This window comes from Podarcis pityusensis (assembly GCF_964106645.2).
Source record: "Podarcis pityusensis genome assembly, chromosome: 8".
NCBI lineage: Eukaryota > Metazoa > Chordata > Lepidosauria > Squamata > Lacertidae > Podarcis > Podarcis pityusensis.
In genome coordinates this window covers 13,880,666-13,898,481 of record NC_138033.1, presented here as the reverse complement: position 1 = coordinate 13,898,481, position 17,816 = coordinate 13,880,666, and the positions used below count along the sequence as shown (strand labels likewise).

The 17,816-nt window shown below is 44.5% G+C and overlaps 1 protein-coding gene across 1 annotated transcript; it reads left to right on the top strand.

The window, feature by feature from the left end:
• The first annotated feature begins 374 nt into the window (after nucleotides 1–374).
• Nucleotides 375–14,696, top strand: LOC308484280 (uncharacterized protein). The gene is made up of 6 exons (XM_081019080.1): nucleotides 375–439; nucleotides 5,374–5,486; nucleotides 7,277–7,378; nucleotides 10,309–10,476; nucleotides 11,182–11,322; nucleotides 12,680–14,696. Exons 2-6 carry the CDS (start codon nucleotides 5,441–5,443, stop codon nucleotides 13,372–13,374), a joined length of 1,152 nt encoding a protein of 383 aa, XP_080875206.1. The 5' UTR covers nucleotides 375–439; nucleotides 5,374–5,440; the 3' UTR covers nucleotides 13,375–14,696.
• Nucleotides 14,697–17,816: the final 3,120 nt, after the last annotated feature.

The following is a 17,816-nucleotide window of genomic DNA, read 5'->3' as shown; positions in this document are numbered from 1 at the left end:
AAATGAGAAACAGAGAGAAACCAAAACAGACTGATTCACCTGTACTTACTTCATGCCCCCCCTTGGAAATGCTTCGTGTCAGGGCAGCCATTTGCTTCCTTCTGGTGACTGGAGGAAAACAGTCCTGAATAAACAAACAAACAAAAAATTCCATGGCACAATTGGATCCACAGATTCCCCCACAAGACACACATGTCTGCCCTCTTTCCTTCTTTGTCACACCTCCCTGTTTCCTTCTTTATCACATATTTCTCTCCACCTTAAAACACCCTCCTCGAAACTGCCTTTTCTTTTCATATCTTCTCCCTGCCCAGTGATAGGGCTACTTACTCACCTTTTGCTGGAGAGTATATATATCTCACACCACCAACCTAACGCCTCTCAGCTGGTGCCTCTGCATAAAGATATCCTGCCAACAAAGCAAGGGAAAGAAAACCAGGTAAGGGAGGAATGCTTTGCTAGGGATATTAGTCTGCCTTACATCCAGGACATGCTGGTTCTTGGGAAGGGGTGATTGCATAAGGCTTCAGTGGCAAAGAGGAGATATTTGGGAAGGTCAGCATGAAGCTGTTCTGTGGCATCCCTGAATAGCTTGGCACTTCTGCTTACAAGGAACAGCAGATTCCAGGGAACATTCTAGGGTGCACATGCCATTTCTGTGGTTCATTGCCAGGCCACTGATCCTGCCACATCCTAGAACGTACACAGCACATACCCAGAGCCCTGCATGGCCGGGGATGATCAGGAGTGGTAGGCAAGCTGTCTTTATGGGCACAGTGGAAAAACAACAGCACTGGCCCACTCACTCTAAATGCTGCTTGTCCACTGATTCCAAATGTGCTTTCTTCATACGCAATCAGTTGTTTTGTCAACTTTTTGAAAGGGGGAGGGGTAAGACATCATAGGGAACAGCCCCATCCTCTTCTTTCAGATCCTGAAAAATTGTGCAAGGTGGTGAAACCACAGGGAGAGACTCGTGTTTGTGTATACCTTAAGGACCCCATTTTACATTTAGCATGCCATGCCACATACCAGCAGTTTGCTCTGTTCGAAAGGGACATAGGAAGTTGCCTTAGACTTCTCCATCTAGCTCCATCCAATATTCCATCTAGCTCACTCGCCTACTCATGATCCCCAGGGACTGGTCTTGAGAAGACCTGCACAGAATCAGAGAATTTGTAGAGTTGGAAGGGACCACAAGGGTCATCCAGTACAACCCCCTACAATGCAGGAATATTTTGCCCAGTTTGGGGCTCGAATCAATGACCCTGAAATTAAGAGTCTCATGCTCTGCCAACTGAGCTATCCCAGGAACCTGTGGCTTCAGATACTGGAGTCAATGTAGCCTTCATGAGTAGTAGCCATTGATGGTCACCAGTCATTGGTTTATCTATCCCTTTTAAAGCTTTTCAAGTTGGTGGTCTCCCCGGCACTCACAGGGCCCCCTCCACCACAATGAAGCAATAATAATAATAATAATAATAATAATAATAATAATAATAATACTTTTATTGGTTTTCATAGACATATAACAAAATATAACTAGACAGCTAAGCATAATCATAACACCTCTGCCCTAATCTTCTCACCTGCAAATCAATCAATCAATCAATCAATCAATCAATCAATCAACTTAGTATTGTTTTTATGGGGGAGCTCCAGGACTAGGAGCACCAACCAGAACTTAGTTTCATCACCTCTCAGGTGGGTGCCATTGCCATTATAAGAGAACAAGGGATGTGTTCATGGTGAGTTCCAGCACCTCTTTTTCTAGAAAAAACAACACTGGGGAACACCAAAATCTTTTTGGTGCTTCAGGCCTCTAAAGGTCTTAATCTGGCCCTGATTCTGTCCTCACAACAGTGAACAACCTATAAAAAAGTACTCTCACACTCAGGATCCCCAGTGGCTGGTACTGAGATGTGTTGTCTCAGATCATGGGGATAACGTAGCCATCACAATGAGCAGCCATTGAAAGTCACCCTCCATTCATTTATCTAATCGTCCTTTAAAACAACTAAAGTTGGATGCCTCCCCTGGTGCTACAGGGCCCCCTCCCCAGTGAAATTATTATTATTTTATTATTTTGTAAGTATTTGCGTTGGTTTTAATAGCTGCACATCAAAATACAACTAGCAAACTAAGCATAACCCTGCCACCCCCTTCCCTCTGCCCCCAACATCACCGGTGTTTATAATATCTTTTATCAGGGTTGTATGGAAGCGTCCATCCACTGGTCACAACATCCAGATATGTAGCGATGCAGCTGAAAACCTATTTCACAGATCCTTTCCCCTAGCATAGGAAATAAACTGTCAGCAGGTGGCATAAAAGGCATTTGCTTTCTTTTGCTTTCCTTTCAGCACCATTACATTGCATGCTACATTACAGGTATAGCCAAACTGCACACATTTTTACATCATAGGTCTACTCTCTGACACATCTGGGCAACGAATAGCGTTGTTGCAGCAAGCACAAATATCAGGAGATCTCTTGTCTATACAGACTTATCAGATCCTTCAAAAAGTGAAAGTAAATGCAACTGTGATGTAAAATTACTTTCCCCCATAAAATATTAGTTATTTTTTCTTTGCATGCATAAGGTCCCAGATCCAGCTGAGAAGGCCTTCTTTCTAAAACCTTCAAGAGCAGCTGCCAGTCCATGTAGTTGATCCTGAGCTAGATAGATGATCTGACGTGGTGTGAAAAAACCTGCCCATAGTAACCCAGGACTTAACCACTCCAGAATGAAAGCTGCAGGTGCGGCGAACCTTTGGCCCTCCAGATTTGCTGAAGTACAACTCCTACCAGCCCCAGCAAGCATGACCAATGGCCACAGATGATGGGGAGTTAGCAACATCTGGAAGGCCAGAGATTCCCCACACCCACAACACGGAAACATTTTGGCGAAGGCTCCACTGATCTTTTAAAATGCAAAACATCTGATAAACATTAGGTGCTGTGATGCCCCAACATGGCAGAAGGTGTTTTGCAAAACTTGGGGGATTTCAGGGGTGGAGTGCAAAGCATCATCATGGGCATGAGCTAAATATCTGGGGTGCACAGCTGTCCCTGCAGCCACCCTGTGGGTCTGAAAATTCTTTTGTTTGGACAACCTCCTCTTTCTTGTTGAAGTTTCTGAAATGCAGCAAACTGGTTTCCATGAAAGTGAGCTCTGTGTCAATTTATCAGCATGGTAGAGATGTAAATCCCAATAAAGGCTCAAATGCCAACATTGCAGTACCATTTGCCACCTCACTCCACTCACTTTCTCCCCTCCAACCTCACTTCTCTCCCTCAATTCAGATGACCAGCTATAGCAGCCTTGAATGTCTTCCTTCCTCCTTGGCCCGCTGCCCCATCCATTCCTGTCATCTCCGTTACATGGTTTTCAGCCAAAATGTTTCCCAAACCACCCTCTCCCAGAGAGATGTGTTTGCTATGAGGGTGTGACCCTCCTCTTGCTCTCAGGTGCTGTGTGTTCACACAAGGCACATTCTCCTTGCATACACACTCCTCACAGCACACGCCATGGGGTCCTGCCCCTAATTGTTTAACTAAGAGGGCAGGACAGCCCTTTGTCTACTGACCTTGCCCAGATATTCTTTTGGGTGGGAGGAAATGGGATTGCTACCTGAGCTATTGTCATGCAAACCGCAGAGAGCAGGTAATTTGGGACAGGCAAATCTGTCAATTTCAGTTTCAGTTTTCATTTCCAACTTTTCTCTCCTGAAGAGTTATCAGCATTTGGGTGTGACTTTTGCCTGATACACACGTTTCTATGCAATTTTGTGTGACGTACACAATTCTGCAAAGCATTTTCCCATAATACAGGCAACTCCCAATGTACATATGGGTTGCATTCTAAGTCACTGTTTGTTTAAGTGAAATCATGTATATTTGAAACACCACTGAAAAAAGCCTGCTCCCCCCCACCTCATTCCATCCCTTTTTGTGACACTTCTGGGTTCTGTGCAATGTGCACACTTATTGAACTTGTGTAAATGGGGATTTGTCTAAAATTCATTTTTGTATGTTATTTTCACGAATAGGTGCATTTTCACACACTCTTTACCCTAGTATATGCATTTATGTACAAAATATTTGGCTGGAGAATTGCATCGCAAAATTCAGACAAGTGTGAATTTCAAAGGATGGTTGTGTTTTGGGTGGCTGGTTGCTTTTCAAAGTGCAAATCAGGCAAGCTTGCCTGGAAATGCAGACTAAAGCAAATTTCTCCCCAATCCCTAGAGGTAACCCAAGGTAGGCTTGACTACTCTTACTCCAGGACTTAGGAAGCTACTTTTCCTCATGTCAGACCACTGACCCATCTAGCTCATTGCTGAACAGTATCCTGTCTCCTTACACACTTAGTATTCACCAGCTGGTTGCCTCAGAGCCATGTTTAGGCAAGATTTTCACCATTATTGCTGAGCCCACAAACCTCTCCCTCTCTCCACACACACACAGATCCACGCAGATCCACTTCTGGTTTTCTTCTTGTCCCACTTCATTTGAGAATGTTTGTTTAAGGAGCACAATGACGTTGTTGCTTTGCTTAACACTTTCCTCTTGAAGTTTATCGGATAAGGTGTGGCTGTGGAAGGCTGAAGGAGCCTCAAAATTCCCTTTAAAATTGCCTGAATCCTTGAAGCCTCATTGCTTGTCTGTAAACAATATAGAGATTGGTGGGCTTGGCATAATGCAAGTATTAATGTTACTAGGGCTCTTGCAATCCATGGGTAGCTGCTTTCACACAGTGGGTGGGGGAACAGAAGACAGATGAGAGAGGGTGTTCCTCTAAGAGATGTCCAGCTCAACCAGCATACATGAAAAGAAGGCTTATTTGTTCAGGTGTTAAGGTTTCACAGGCATCCTCTGTTATGGGAATAACGTTGGTCCGTTTCTTCGTCACATTGATGGGACTTTGCAATGGAAGCCTAGAGCAGCAGAATTGGGAATGCTCTAATCTGCACATCCCCAGCAGGTGCGGGGAAGGTTTGGCCCAGCAGATGTTGCTGAACTGCAAATCTCATCAACGCTGAACACTGGCCATGCTTGCTGGGGCTGGTGGGAGTTGCAGTTCAGCAACATTTGCAGGACCAGAGGTCCCCCACCTGTGTAGTTGACCTTTAAAGTGGAGAGATCAAGGGGGTGGAAAACAAATTCTGCCCCAAATAGAGAGGGTTAATCTGCAGCTCTCCAGATATTGCTGGGCTCCAACTTCCAGCAGCTCCAACCATTGGCACTCCCTGCTACATGACACACTACAGCTCCATTTGCCTGGCTGTACCTCCAAACTCTGTTTTGTTAGGTTGTCCTCATGTTGTTTCCAGCTTGCTGTTTTAATCACTCATCATTTTGCTCTTGCAGCCACAGAAATCGCCTCACTGGAACGTTTCCCCTCCATTCAAACCAGACCTCCTCAGATCCCAGAACCATGAAGCTATTTCTTCTCTACCTTTTTGCTGCCCTGATAGCTTCAGGTGAGTTGAGCTGTATAACTAGGGGTATAACTAGCCTCTGTCAGAGCAGGCAGCTCAGAGTCCTCTCACCCCAGCTCTCCCCCAGATGAAATTAGGAATGAAATTAGGAATGAAAGCAGGATTCTACTCTAATCAATCGGTGGGGTAGGAGAGCTGGGGCGGCGGACACCTGGCAACCAATGAGCCTCTTTGGTTTCAGATAGCACATGGAGAGATGAGTCCAAAAGGCCTGGGACACAAATTTTCATGGCTATAGTGGCTCATTTACCAGGAGTAATATATTTAGTATTAACTCTGGAAATATATGCTCGATTCTAATGAAACTAAGCCTCCTAGAGCAAAATATATATTAGGAGGCTTCGTTTGGTCAGAATCGAGTAAACACTTCCAGAGTTAACACTAAATATATCACATCTAGTAAATGAGCCACCATAGTTGCTAGGGGGCTGTGAAAATTTGTGCCCTAGTCTTTTTAGACTCCTCTACCCATGTATTATCTGATACCAAAGGGGTGCATTGGTTGTGAAGAATATTGGCTTTATTTACAGCTCTCCTACCCCACTAATCATTACCTTGCCAACAAAGGTCCATATAGTTAAAGCTATGGTTTTCCCAGTAGTGATGTATGGAAGTGAGAGCTGGACCATAAAGAAGGCTGATCGCTGAAGAATTGATGCTTTTGAATGCTGGAGGAGACTCTTGAGAGTCCCGTGGACTGCAAGAAGATCAAACCTATCCATTCTTAAGGAAATCAGCCCTGAGTGCTCACTGGAAGGACAGATCGTGAAGCTGAGGCTCCAATACTTTGGCTACCTCATGAGAAGAGAAGACTCCCTGGAAAAAGACCCTGATGTTGGGAAAGATTGAGGGCACAAGGAGAAGGGGACGACAGAGGACGAGATGGTTGGACAGTGTTCTTGAAGCTACCAGCATGATTTTGACCAAACTGCAGGAGGCAGTGGAAGACAGGTGTGCTGGCGTGCTCTGGTCCACAAAGAGTCGGACACGACTAAATGACTAAACAACAACAACCCCACTAATAGACTGACATACCTCACAGAGCTGTTGTGAGAATAAAAGTAACTGGAGAGGGGCAACCCACGTACACCAAGGGTGATAATCCTGTAGTGCTGTGGAGCTTCAGGTCATGGCTTCTCCCAAAGGATTGTGGGAGCTGTAGTTCAAGAAGGTTACTGAGAGGTTTTAGAAGGCCCCTATTTCCCTCATAGAGCTCCAATTCCCAGAGCTAGATGGCTGGTATTCATACAGTAGTTTAACAATCAATCCCGGGGAACAAGGGCCTGCTAACAACTCTCAGCACCCTTGTTGTTGTTGTTTAGTCGTTTAGTCGTATCTGACTCATTCTGACCCCATGGACCAGAGCATGCCAGGCACTCCTGTCTTCCACTGCCTCCTGCAGTTTGGTCAAACTCATGCTGGTAGCTTCAAGAACACTGTCCAACCATCTCATCCTCTGTCGTCCCCTTCTCCTTGTGCCCTCAATCTTTCAGCACCCTTAACAAACCACAACTCCCAGAATTCTTTGGGGGAAGCCATGACTGCTTAAAGTGGCATCACAGTGTTTTAAATGTGTGGAGCAATTGTGGCCTAGGTTGTGCTGGTGTGAAACAGCAGTTTCTCCAGCACATCACCCTGAATTCCTTGGAGGAAAGGTCGAGTTCAGAAAGTAAAACATAAACAAAAGAAATAACAGGTCAGGTTGTTGCTGCCACCATAATTGCAGTGGTTGTTGTCATTTACTGTTATTGATATTATTATTTTCCTCTCAGCAAAATCCCTGAGTTGCGAATGTACAAACTGCACAAGTGGAACAACTTGCACAGCTGACAAAGAAGGAGCATGCATCGCTGTGACAGGGAACATTAAAACTGGTAGGTGAATGCACCTCTGAGGGCATTTCCAGATAACACTCACAGAAAGCTTTCTGGAAACATAGGTTTTAAAAAATGTGTGTGTTATGTACTGAGTTGAATAGGATCCAAACTGCAGCAGTCTGATTGGTCCTAGAACAATAGGATCCAAATTGCAGCAGCCTGATTGGTCCTAGAACAATAGGATTCAGAATGCAGCAGTCTGATTGGTCCTAGAACAATGCAGCAGTATGATTGGTTGGCAGGAACCACCCAATCATGCTCCAGATATAAGTGAATCCACAACCTGATTGGCTTACAGTAGAATTCCAGAATTAGCCAATCATGTGCGGCCCATTGTGTAAATAATGTATATAAAGCAGATACTTTGAGGGGACTTTCATTCATTCCTCCTCACCACTATGAGCTGAATAAAGAGCATGAAATCACTTTGCGACTCTGAGTATATTTCAGTGTGTGTGTGTGTGGGGGGGGGAGAATACAGCCAAGAGTTTCATAATATTGAATCACATGTCCAATACCAAGCTCTCCATTTGAATGGTGCAAACTTGACAGCGTATTACAGATTGTAACAGGATATCAGGCCCTGGCTGGATGAGGAATAGTGGTGGGAGCCGCCCACTCAAGAGCCTCCCACCGAGTGCACAGAAGAGGCCAACTTAAGATTCTGGATCCTGGTGGTGGGAAACAGAAAAGCAGTTTGCAGAAGGGTCGAGATGGGAGGTGCTGGGAGAAGGGTGTCTGAGTGACCAAGAGGGGTCAGGAGAAGGAGGGATAGAGGCTGAGCGTCACAGACTCAGACAGAGAGGAGTCAAAGATTGGCTAATTGCCTTCTGTGCCTGCTGTGTGTGTGCCTGCTCTGTGGTTGACCTGGCTCCTTGACAGCTCCTTGACAATTAATTTCCCAATAAGAACATCCAATTAACATTCAATTCAGAATCCTATAAAAAAACCTCTAAAATTAAAAAAATCCAATTGTCTTCCAAATTTGATTCTTGTTTTACGGCTTCCCATAGCCTGAACTTCAAAGCAACTCTGAATTCTTAGTTCTGCCTCTCACGATCTTTCCATATTTCCATATCCGACTTTATCTCTACAAACTTCTTTGCCTCTGGCTCTGCGATCTTCAACACATCAAAAAACAAGAAAAAACTTTCCACCTCCGAGTGCAGACTTGTTTATATTATGTTCCCCTCCACTGCTCCCCCCCCCTCGCACCGCTTCAGCTGACCCCATCCAGTCCAGGCTTTTGTCCAGTTCTTTGAATTTGATATCTTGGCAGCTCCCAAATCATTAATCTTTCCTGTCCGGCTGTTATCAAGTGTTGAATTGTTCTTAAGCAGTCTGTTCATTTTGTTGTATATGTATATATCAATCATTTGGCGATCGATCAGCCTTCCTGGAAACCACTCAACCCCCCCCCTCCGGGCCCTAGAGGGGGGCCCCACTAGACATCCATTTAGCCTTTTCTCTTGCTCAAAATGAAAAAAAAAAATCATTCAGAAATAGCTGCATTGTATGTTGTCCAAAATGTTATCTCAAATCATTGTTGTCAGCCGGCAATTAATTCCTGTTTATCTTAATTGGAGACAAATTCCGAATTTTCTAAAACTGCGTAGTAAGTAAGCGCCATCTTATCCTTTGTTCTCCTTTCAAGTCTTAAAAAGAGCTGCGCGTGAGATCCAATTATAAATAAAAGTCCATCTGCACTCATATTTTTTTAAAAAGCAATTTAAGTTCCTAATGACGGTTGGCATGAAAAAACAATTGTTGATCTTAAAGAGGAAAAAGAAAGCATACCAATAGCCTCCAGGTTCCACACAGCGTGATGAAGATCTCTTTGAAGTCCGAGTTCATACGCCAGAGACTGTATTTTCTGTAGGTTTTTTCCTTCAGCTTTTCTGAATCAGACCGTGTCTGTTTGTTTTCCAAATATATAAACTATCCCAAACAGATGTGACCGGCTGGATGGAAGTGGCATCGGAGAGTGCCAACCGTTGTCATGCTCGTTGACCCAGTGTCCTGCCGGGTGCATCTTAATGCATGCCAGCAATCTTGGACAAACCGCAGGTCTTTGAGACAGTCCTCCCCTGCCCTGGGGAGGCTGCCAGGGCTAATTACCCCCATATCAGCCCTGAATTATCGGCATGGTCAGGGTCCGGTCTCATGGGAGTCAACCATTTCCCACCGCCGGAAACAGGAAGCCTGACCATGGGGCTTCTTGAAAGTATGCTTTAATGCAGAGGTGGGGAAACCTCAGGTCCAGGGCTCCAGTGCAGCCCTCCAGCCTTTTTTACCCACCCCTTGGGGCTCTCACTAGGCTCAGCTGCCCTTTCCCAGGTCCCCCTCTTTCCATAGGCCCCACTCTTCACTGGCTGTGCTCCAATTTTGAGCAGTGGCTGAGCTTCATGCTCCGGCACCGGGGGGTGGAGAGCAGGCGGGGGCAGGGGTGGCGTGTGTCCTGGGGGCGGGGTGTGCCACCTGTGGGGGGTGTGGTGCCCAGCGTAGGTGGGGGCAGCCGTGATGGCACCCTGCCAGGATTGCACTGCCGGGGGCGGTGCGCTTCCCTTGCACTCCTCTTCCTCCGCCAGTGTCTTTGAGTGCTTTTGCCCACTTGGAAATGTCCTTGGCCAGCGATAATACCTCTTTGTTTGCCTGGAGGCAGTGAGGTCTGTGTAGAAGCCCCTGACTTTTGCAAGACTGGAATGCAGTTGAGCGCACAAAGGGAAGAATGCTGTAGCTTCACCCACTTTTGCCCCTGCCCCACTGGCCACTGGAAGCCAGCCCATGATGCAATGCGGCTCTCAGGCTGAAAAATGTTTTCCTTCTCTGCTTTAATGGAAAGGTGATATTGCTTAGCCATTGGTTTTAACACATGTTGTTGTTATTCTGATGTCTCTAACTCCTTTCTGATTTCTACTTTTTTGAAGCTGAAGACTCCAGTGCAACACCAGGTATATTCAGTAGCTGTTGGAGCAGCCAGACCCCTTTGGCATGCAAAGAGGAGGAGATGTTCTTCACAGCAGGGAAACAATTTTCCTGGAACACTAGAACCATATGCTGCCACGAGGACAACTGCAATGCTGTCACCCCTGAAGGTATGTGGGGTCCAGGACTCATTAAGGCTAAGGAGGACTCTCAGAAATGGATAGGTGTATTTTCATGCAAAATACCCTGGGAATTTTTATTGAAGGGCATTATGAAAATTATTAACAATGTATATAAAAAGTCAGGAAAATGAAGGGTATAGCACAATAGCTTTTTTGTCTTGTTGATTGTGAATAGAGCTATTGCCCTGGCTTTGCACAAGCTGCCAAAAGGGCTTAGGGTTCTTTACTGGTTGGAAGCCTCTCTCCAAACTTTGCAATGTTCAGGTAGCATGGGAGGCAGAATACAGTGGTACCTCAGGTTACAGACCCTTCAGGTTACAGACGCTTCAGGTTACAGACTCCGCTAACCCAGAAATAGTACCTTGGGTTAAGAACTTTGCTTCAGGATGAGAACAGAAATCGTGCAGCGGCAGCAGGAGGCCCCATTAGCTAAAGTGGTACCTCAGGTTAAGAACAGATTAAGGTTAAGAACGGACCTCCGGAATGAATTAAGTTCTTAACCCGAGGTACCCCTGTATGTTTGAAGCTGGTCCAAAATTGGGGAGTCTATCTGTAGAAATGTCTGTGATGCGCACAGTTGGAGAAGGCTACAACTTGCACTTTGGAGATCTGAAGCAAGTCAGCTTGCCAACTGCTGAGCCGGCCACTGCAGATGTTCTTTCTCTTGACTTACTCATTTCATCACTCCTGCAGTGCTAAAGGAAGACACCACTCCCAGTGAACTGATGTGCCCAACATGCTTTGTTTTCGGCTCTGAGTCCTGCAATGCCACCACGATGAAATGCGCCAAATCCCAGGACCATTGCCTTACCATTACTGGGGTTATCACAACAGGTAAATCAGAATGTAGAATCATAGAATCATAGAGTTAGAAGGGACCGCAAGGGATATCTTGTCCAACCCCCTGCAATGCAGGAATCTCAGCTAAAGCATCCATGAGAGTTGGCCAGTATGATGACTGCAGATTATTACTATTCATTTCATTTTAATCCAGCTCTTCTTCCAAGGAGTTCAGCCTCTCCCTTGCTCTCTCATAAACCTTATGAGGTATCTGTGTATCTGAAGAAGTGTGCATGCACACGAAAGCTCATACCAAGAACTAACTTAGTTGGTCTTTAAGGTGCTACTGGAAGGAATTTTTTTATTTTGACTATGGCAGACCAACACGGCTACCTATCTGTAACTTATGAGGTAGGTTAGGCTAAGGGATAATAACTGGCCCAAATCCAGTTATTTCAGCCCAGAATCTAAGTGGATACTCTAACCACTGCACTGAACTGGCTCTACAGTGGGTGAGTCTGGGTTTATTTCCCCTAAAATAATGCATTTTGATTGTTATTTTGATTGTTATTTTCATTTGTTATGCACTTCCCCCTAAGATAAGGAGTTTAAATATATATTTTGAGAACTGCATTGCAAAATTCAGAGAAGTGAAAATTTCAAAGAACAGCTGTGGTTCACAAAAGAGACCCAAATAACTGGCTTGGCAAGAACTCACTGTTAGCCTGGCTCAAAATGGTCACATTTTTTCGAGGTGCTGCTTATATCTGTTTGCAGCATGCCCCAGATCCCCATTGAAAAGACCTCAAGGTAGCATAGAACTTGGCATGCAGGTATATAGGGTGACACATTAAGGTAGACGACAAAGGTTTTGTGAAGCTAGATTAAAAGTTGACCAAAAGGATTAAAAAGGTTGTTCTTAGGGAAAAGGTTTAAAAATACGAATGGTTACAAGCATGTAAAGCAAACCCCTAAAATGGAGTAAAAGTACAGAAAGAATTGGAGGATGTTTGCAGCTTTCCCTCTAGACACAGTTCCTATAGTGAAAGAATGGTTGGTTTCTTGCACCCACCAGCCCTTGGCATTATGACACCTGCCTTGACCTCTTTCTTTCACCTGGTTCCCCAACATGCCCTCTGGCTATGTGATGCCCTTGGTTCCCAGTTGACAAAACGCAAGGAAGCATAAGCTCCTTAGTCCCAACTGCCGGTATTGCCTATGCGAAATCCCACCCCGCGCCTTCCTCAAAGATTTTACCATCTTCTAATTTGATACTTGGACAGGTGAGGTTTAACAGGTTAACCTCATAATCCCCAAATCAACCCGGATGCAAGGCTTTTCTTCATCAGAATGGTCCATTTCCTTTACAGCAGGGATGATATAATTTCTTTCTCTTATTGTCCTTTTGCAGGTACTACAACTGAGCCCTTTTTTGGAGAAGGGTGTGCTACCCCTACAGCAAGCAACCTTGTCAGCGGCACGAAGCTGACTTTTGGAGAGATCACTTACATGATTACCAGCAGCCACATAGAGAAAGCTAAAGACGGGGCCAGCCAGGACATCCCCACATCCTCCTCTAAACCCTCCATCACCTTGTCTTCCTCCAACTCTTCCACCACCCCAACCTCCTCTAAAACACCCACCACCTTGTCTTCCTCCAACTCTTCCACCACCCCAACCTCCTCTAAAACCTCCACCACCTTGTCTTCCTCCAACTCTTCCACCACCCCAACCTCCTCTAAAACACCCACCAACTTGTCTTCCTCCAACTCTTCCACCACCCCAACCTCCTCTAAAACACCCACCACCTTGTCTTCCTCCAACTCTTCCACCATCCCAAGCGCCTCTAAAACACCCACCACCCTGTCTTCCTCCAAATCTTCCACCACCCCAACCTCCTCTAAAACACCCACCACCTTGTCTTCCTCCAGCTCTTCCATCACCTCATCCTCCTCTAAAACCTCTACCAACCGATCCTCCGACAAGTCCCTGAGCAAGTCTACTAAACCTGCAACCACCTCCACCTCTGCCACCTCTACTAGTTCTGTTTTCACCATCCTACTGCCAAGTCTCCTTGGGCTCCTGCTGGACAAATTTCTTTACTGATCTCATTTGGCCCAGAAGAGCATCTTCAACACGATACAAGAACAGAGGGCACCAATCCCAGAAGTTTAATGCACATTTTCCCCCAATATACCTTTTTGTAAACATTTTTTGGTGGGTGAACTGCATCACAAAGTGAGGAAAAGTGTGAATTTCAAAGGACAGGTGCATTTTGATTCACGTATTGGTGGGTTTGATGGGTTCTCATTAAAATGAGAACCAAAGCAATTTTTTTTTTGCCTTCATCCCTTGGTGGAAGTTGCACCAAACCCAATGAGACTTACTTCAGAATTGATGTGCATAGGCTTGCACTCTTAGTCTCCTTACAATCACCTCTGAATGCGGAACTATTATTATTTTCCCCAGGGATTGTGAAAGAAACGACCCAAAATTTGTAGTTCATTTTATTTTGGGGTGTGTATGTTTACTTAATTCAATTGTGTTGTTGTTTTTCTTTAAGTCTTTATTTGTCAACGTCATTAAATTATACATTCTTGATTAAATAAAAATAAATATTTTTAAAACCACAAAATACCTCTGAATGTGGAGCAACAACTGGAGAGTGTGTGACTGTTTTTGGTCAAATGCAAATATAAATTCTATAAGATGGACTCGCAAACACAAAGAGGGAAGTATTCCTCATCCTTTAATAGTTGCATTTCTCTCTTTAACACGACTATTAAAGATACATGGGCCTTGCCCCCCCCCCTTGCATCTAACCACCCTAACATGCTGACGTGGCTCTTTTCATCAATAAGCAAATATCCCTTCGGTAAACAACATCCTTTGCCTGGTCCAGCTTTCTCGAGTTCTGCAAAAGTCCAAAGTCCGAGGAGAAAGGAGACGGGTCTGCAGTGGAAAATGTTTACATTTCCAAGGGAACACAGAGCTGATTTGCATCCTCCCCAGGAGACCTGCTCAACAATCACTAATATCCGCAGGCACAGAGAACTGGTAGTCCAGGATCTCAGTTTGGCTTTCAAGGGCTTCCCATACGTCTAAACCACTAAACCATGGCAGAAGAGCCTGTGGCCCTCTAGATGTCACAGAATCACAGATTTGAAGAGTTGGAAGGGACCATGGGGCTCATCTAGTCCAACCCCTGCAGTACAGGAACTGCAGCTCCCATCATTTCTGATGGGAGAAGGAGTCCAGCAGCATTTTGAGGACCACAGGCTCCAAATCCCTGCTCTTAAAGATACAAATTTCTACATATGAAGAATGCTATGGAATACTAAGTATATTAAAATATGCCTAACGAAACCAAGCTTTGTAACCCCCTCTCTTTTTGCTTCCTGGATTTTATTTTATACATTGCTTTGAGGCACATGTGGATGGCAATCAATCAATCAATCAATCAATCAATCACAATGTTAAAAGTAAACTCTTGTTAATGAAATAAACCCCTGATTTTTGACTCTCTCTGTGTGTGTGTATCTTCCTATATGCATAAAATGTAAGGCTGCCTTCATGCAGCTCGTGTTGGAGATTTTGTAGTGCCACATCACAATCCTGGTATTACATGAAGTCAAGGTGGGGCATGGGAGCAAAGGAGAAAGCAGACTGCTTTTTGGGTGGTCTTTGGCTGAGGGTCTGGGCAATTTCTAAAGTCTTTAAAAGCTCTTACACACCTTTGCCCTGGGTCCTCACTTCCTTGCAAAGGTGTGGGGGTGGGGGTGGGGGACTCAGTTGCAACAGGAAAATAAAGATCTTCCTTGCTTTCCTTCTACTGGTTCCTGTTTCCAACTTAGAAGATATACTTTATTAACAAGCAAACACCCATATATGTATAAAATTCAGCAACTGAACTTAACCTTCATTAATTGAACAAGATAACTGACAGCCTTGCTTTTAAGATTGCCTCTGCTAAAACAGCCCTTTAGGACTGCAGTCAACCAGAATGACAATAGAGTTTTGCTAAGTTTCTATTTCCCGTAACAACTTAAGTTTCAGTTTCCTGTTGAACTTCCTGGCAAGGACTGCCTCTAGCCTCCTAGACCACTGTCTCCAGCTGAAAACAAAATGGTTGAACAGTTTCATTCATTCACCAGGGGATTAGAAAAAGTCATAGAGAATATGTCTATCAATACCCACCAGCCATAGTGGCTATTTCTCTGTTTGTTGGACATGCCTCTCAATACCTGAGGAAGAATAGCAAGGAAGAAATACTTACAGCATTTATACTCCGCCATTCATCTAAGAAGCGTGGCTTACAAAAACTAGCTCCTTAATGTTCTGATTGTGGGCTTTCCCTTGCTTCCTGTAGGAAACAGGAAGTAGGACTAGACAGGCTTGTGGCGTGATCCAGGAGGACTCTCCTTATTAGTTATTACCGGTAAGTTTCTACCTCACTCTTCCTTCCCAAAGAGCCCAGGGAGACAAACACCAACATGTTAAAACAGCACAGTGGAACCTCGGTTTTCAAGTGTCTGGGAAGCTGAACGATTTGGAACCCGAACGTTTTTGAATGTGTCTCAGAAGTCGAATGGCTTCCAAGGTGTGTTTCTCCATTTTATCAATGGAGTTTACTGACCGCCCATTGATCCTCGGTTTTCGAACGTTTCGGAAGTTGAACGGTCTTCCGGAACAGATTAAGTTCGAAAACCAAAATTCCACTGTACAATATAAATATATCTGAAACACTAAGGCCCAATCAGTGCTATACAGTTAAGCTACTATGGTACCATTTTATATTATAATAATAATAATAATAATAATAATAATAATAATAATAATGTTATTTATACCCTACTCAACAGAGTATTAAAAACAAGTTAAAGCATTAAACATTAAAAACTTCCCTAAACAGGACTGCAAGTCAGATAGTTGTTTATTTCCTTGACATCTGATGGGAGGGCGTTTCACAGGGCGGGCACCACCACTGAGAAGGCCCTCTGCCTAGTTCCCTGTAACCTCACTTCTCGAAGGGAGAGAATCGGCAGAAGGCCCTCGGAGCTCAACTCTCCTTGGTAATGGCTATTACAGTGGCACCTCAGGTTAAAAACTTAATTCGTTCTGGAAGTCCGTTCTTAACCTGAAACTTTTCTTAACCTGAAGTACCACTTTAGCTAATGGGGCCTCCCACTGCCGCTGCACCGCCGCTGCCACGCGATTTCTGTTTTCATCCTGAAAAAAAGTTCTTAACCTGAGGTACTATTTCTGGGTTAGCGGAGTCTGTAACCTGAAGCGTCTGTAACCCGAGGTACCAGTGTAGTAACAATGGGTAAATGGAACCTCCATGTTCAGAGGCATAATAATAATAATAATAATAATAATAATAATAATAATATTTATACCCCACCCATCTGGCTGGGTTTCCCCAGCCACTCTGGGTGGCTTACAGCACACATACAAAATGTAAAACATTAGACATTAAAAACTTCCTGATACAAGGCTGTCTTCAGATGTCTTCTAAAAGTCAGATACAGTGGTGCCCCGCAAGACGAATGCCTCGCAAGACGAAAAACTCGCTAGACGAAAGGGTTTTGCGTTTTTTGAGTCGTTCCACAAGACGAATTTCCCTATGGGCTTGCTTCGCAAGACTAAACGTCTTGCGAGTTCTTGCGAGTTTGTTTCCTTTTTCTTAAAGCCGCTAAGCCGTTAATAGCCGCTAAGCCGCTAAGCCGTTAATAGCCGCTAAGCTGCTAATAGCCGCTAAGCCGCTAAGCCGCTAATAGCCGTGCTTCGCAAGACGAAAAAACCGCAAGACGAAGAGACTCGCGGAACGGATTAATTTCGTCTTGCGAGGCACCACTGTAGTTGTTTATTTCCTTGACATCTGATGGGAGGGTGTTCCACAGGGCGGGTGCCACTACCGAGAAGACCCTCTGCATGGTTTAAACAGTCATTTTAAACAGTCATGGCTTCCTACCACAAGAGTCCTGGAAACTGTAGCTTGTTAAAGGTGATGAGAGTTTTTAGAAGATCCTTAGACCCCTCACAGTTGGAAGTCAGCTAGGGTCAGGAAGGATGAGGCTAATTCCTTCAGCTTATTCTCCCCCCCCTTTTTTTTTATTAAAAAAAGAGCTTGCAGGCATGGCTTGCTGCAAAATGAGGGGACTTCTTTAGTCAGAAGGGCTACCTTACCCTTACATTCCTCTTGCAGGCACTGCCCTGTCCTGGAAACCTTTTCTTATAATAAGGATGGGGGAGAAATTCATTTCAGTTTGCATTTTGAGGCGAACCTCCCTAAGCTGCATTTTCCGGCGCAATATGCAAACCATTGAAATTCACAGTTCTCCAAATTTTGCAGCGTGGTTCTCCAGTCAAGGAACATTTACAGAAATGTATATAGTAAAGTATGCACCTTTGCTGTGTGAAAGGTGTGTGTCTTAGGCACAATTCCATCCAATATGTGTATATTTAGAAACAGTTGCATTAAAATGCTGATGAATGTTTATGAGAACTTTTTTAAAAAATAAAATAAAAATCTGCACACTGATGTA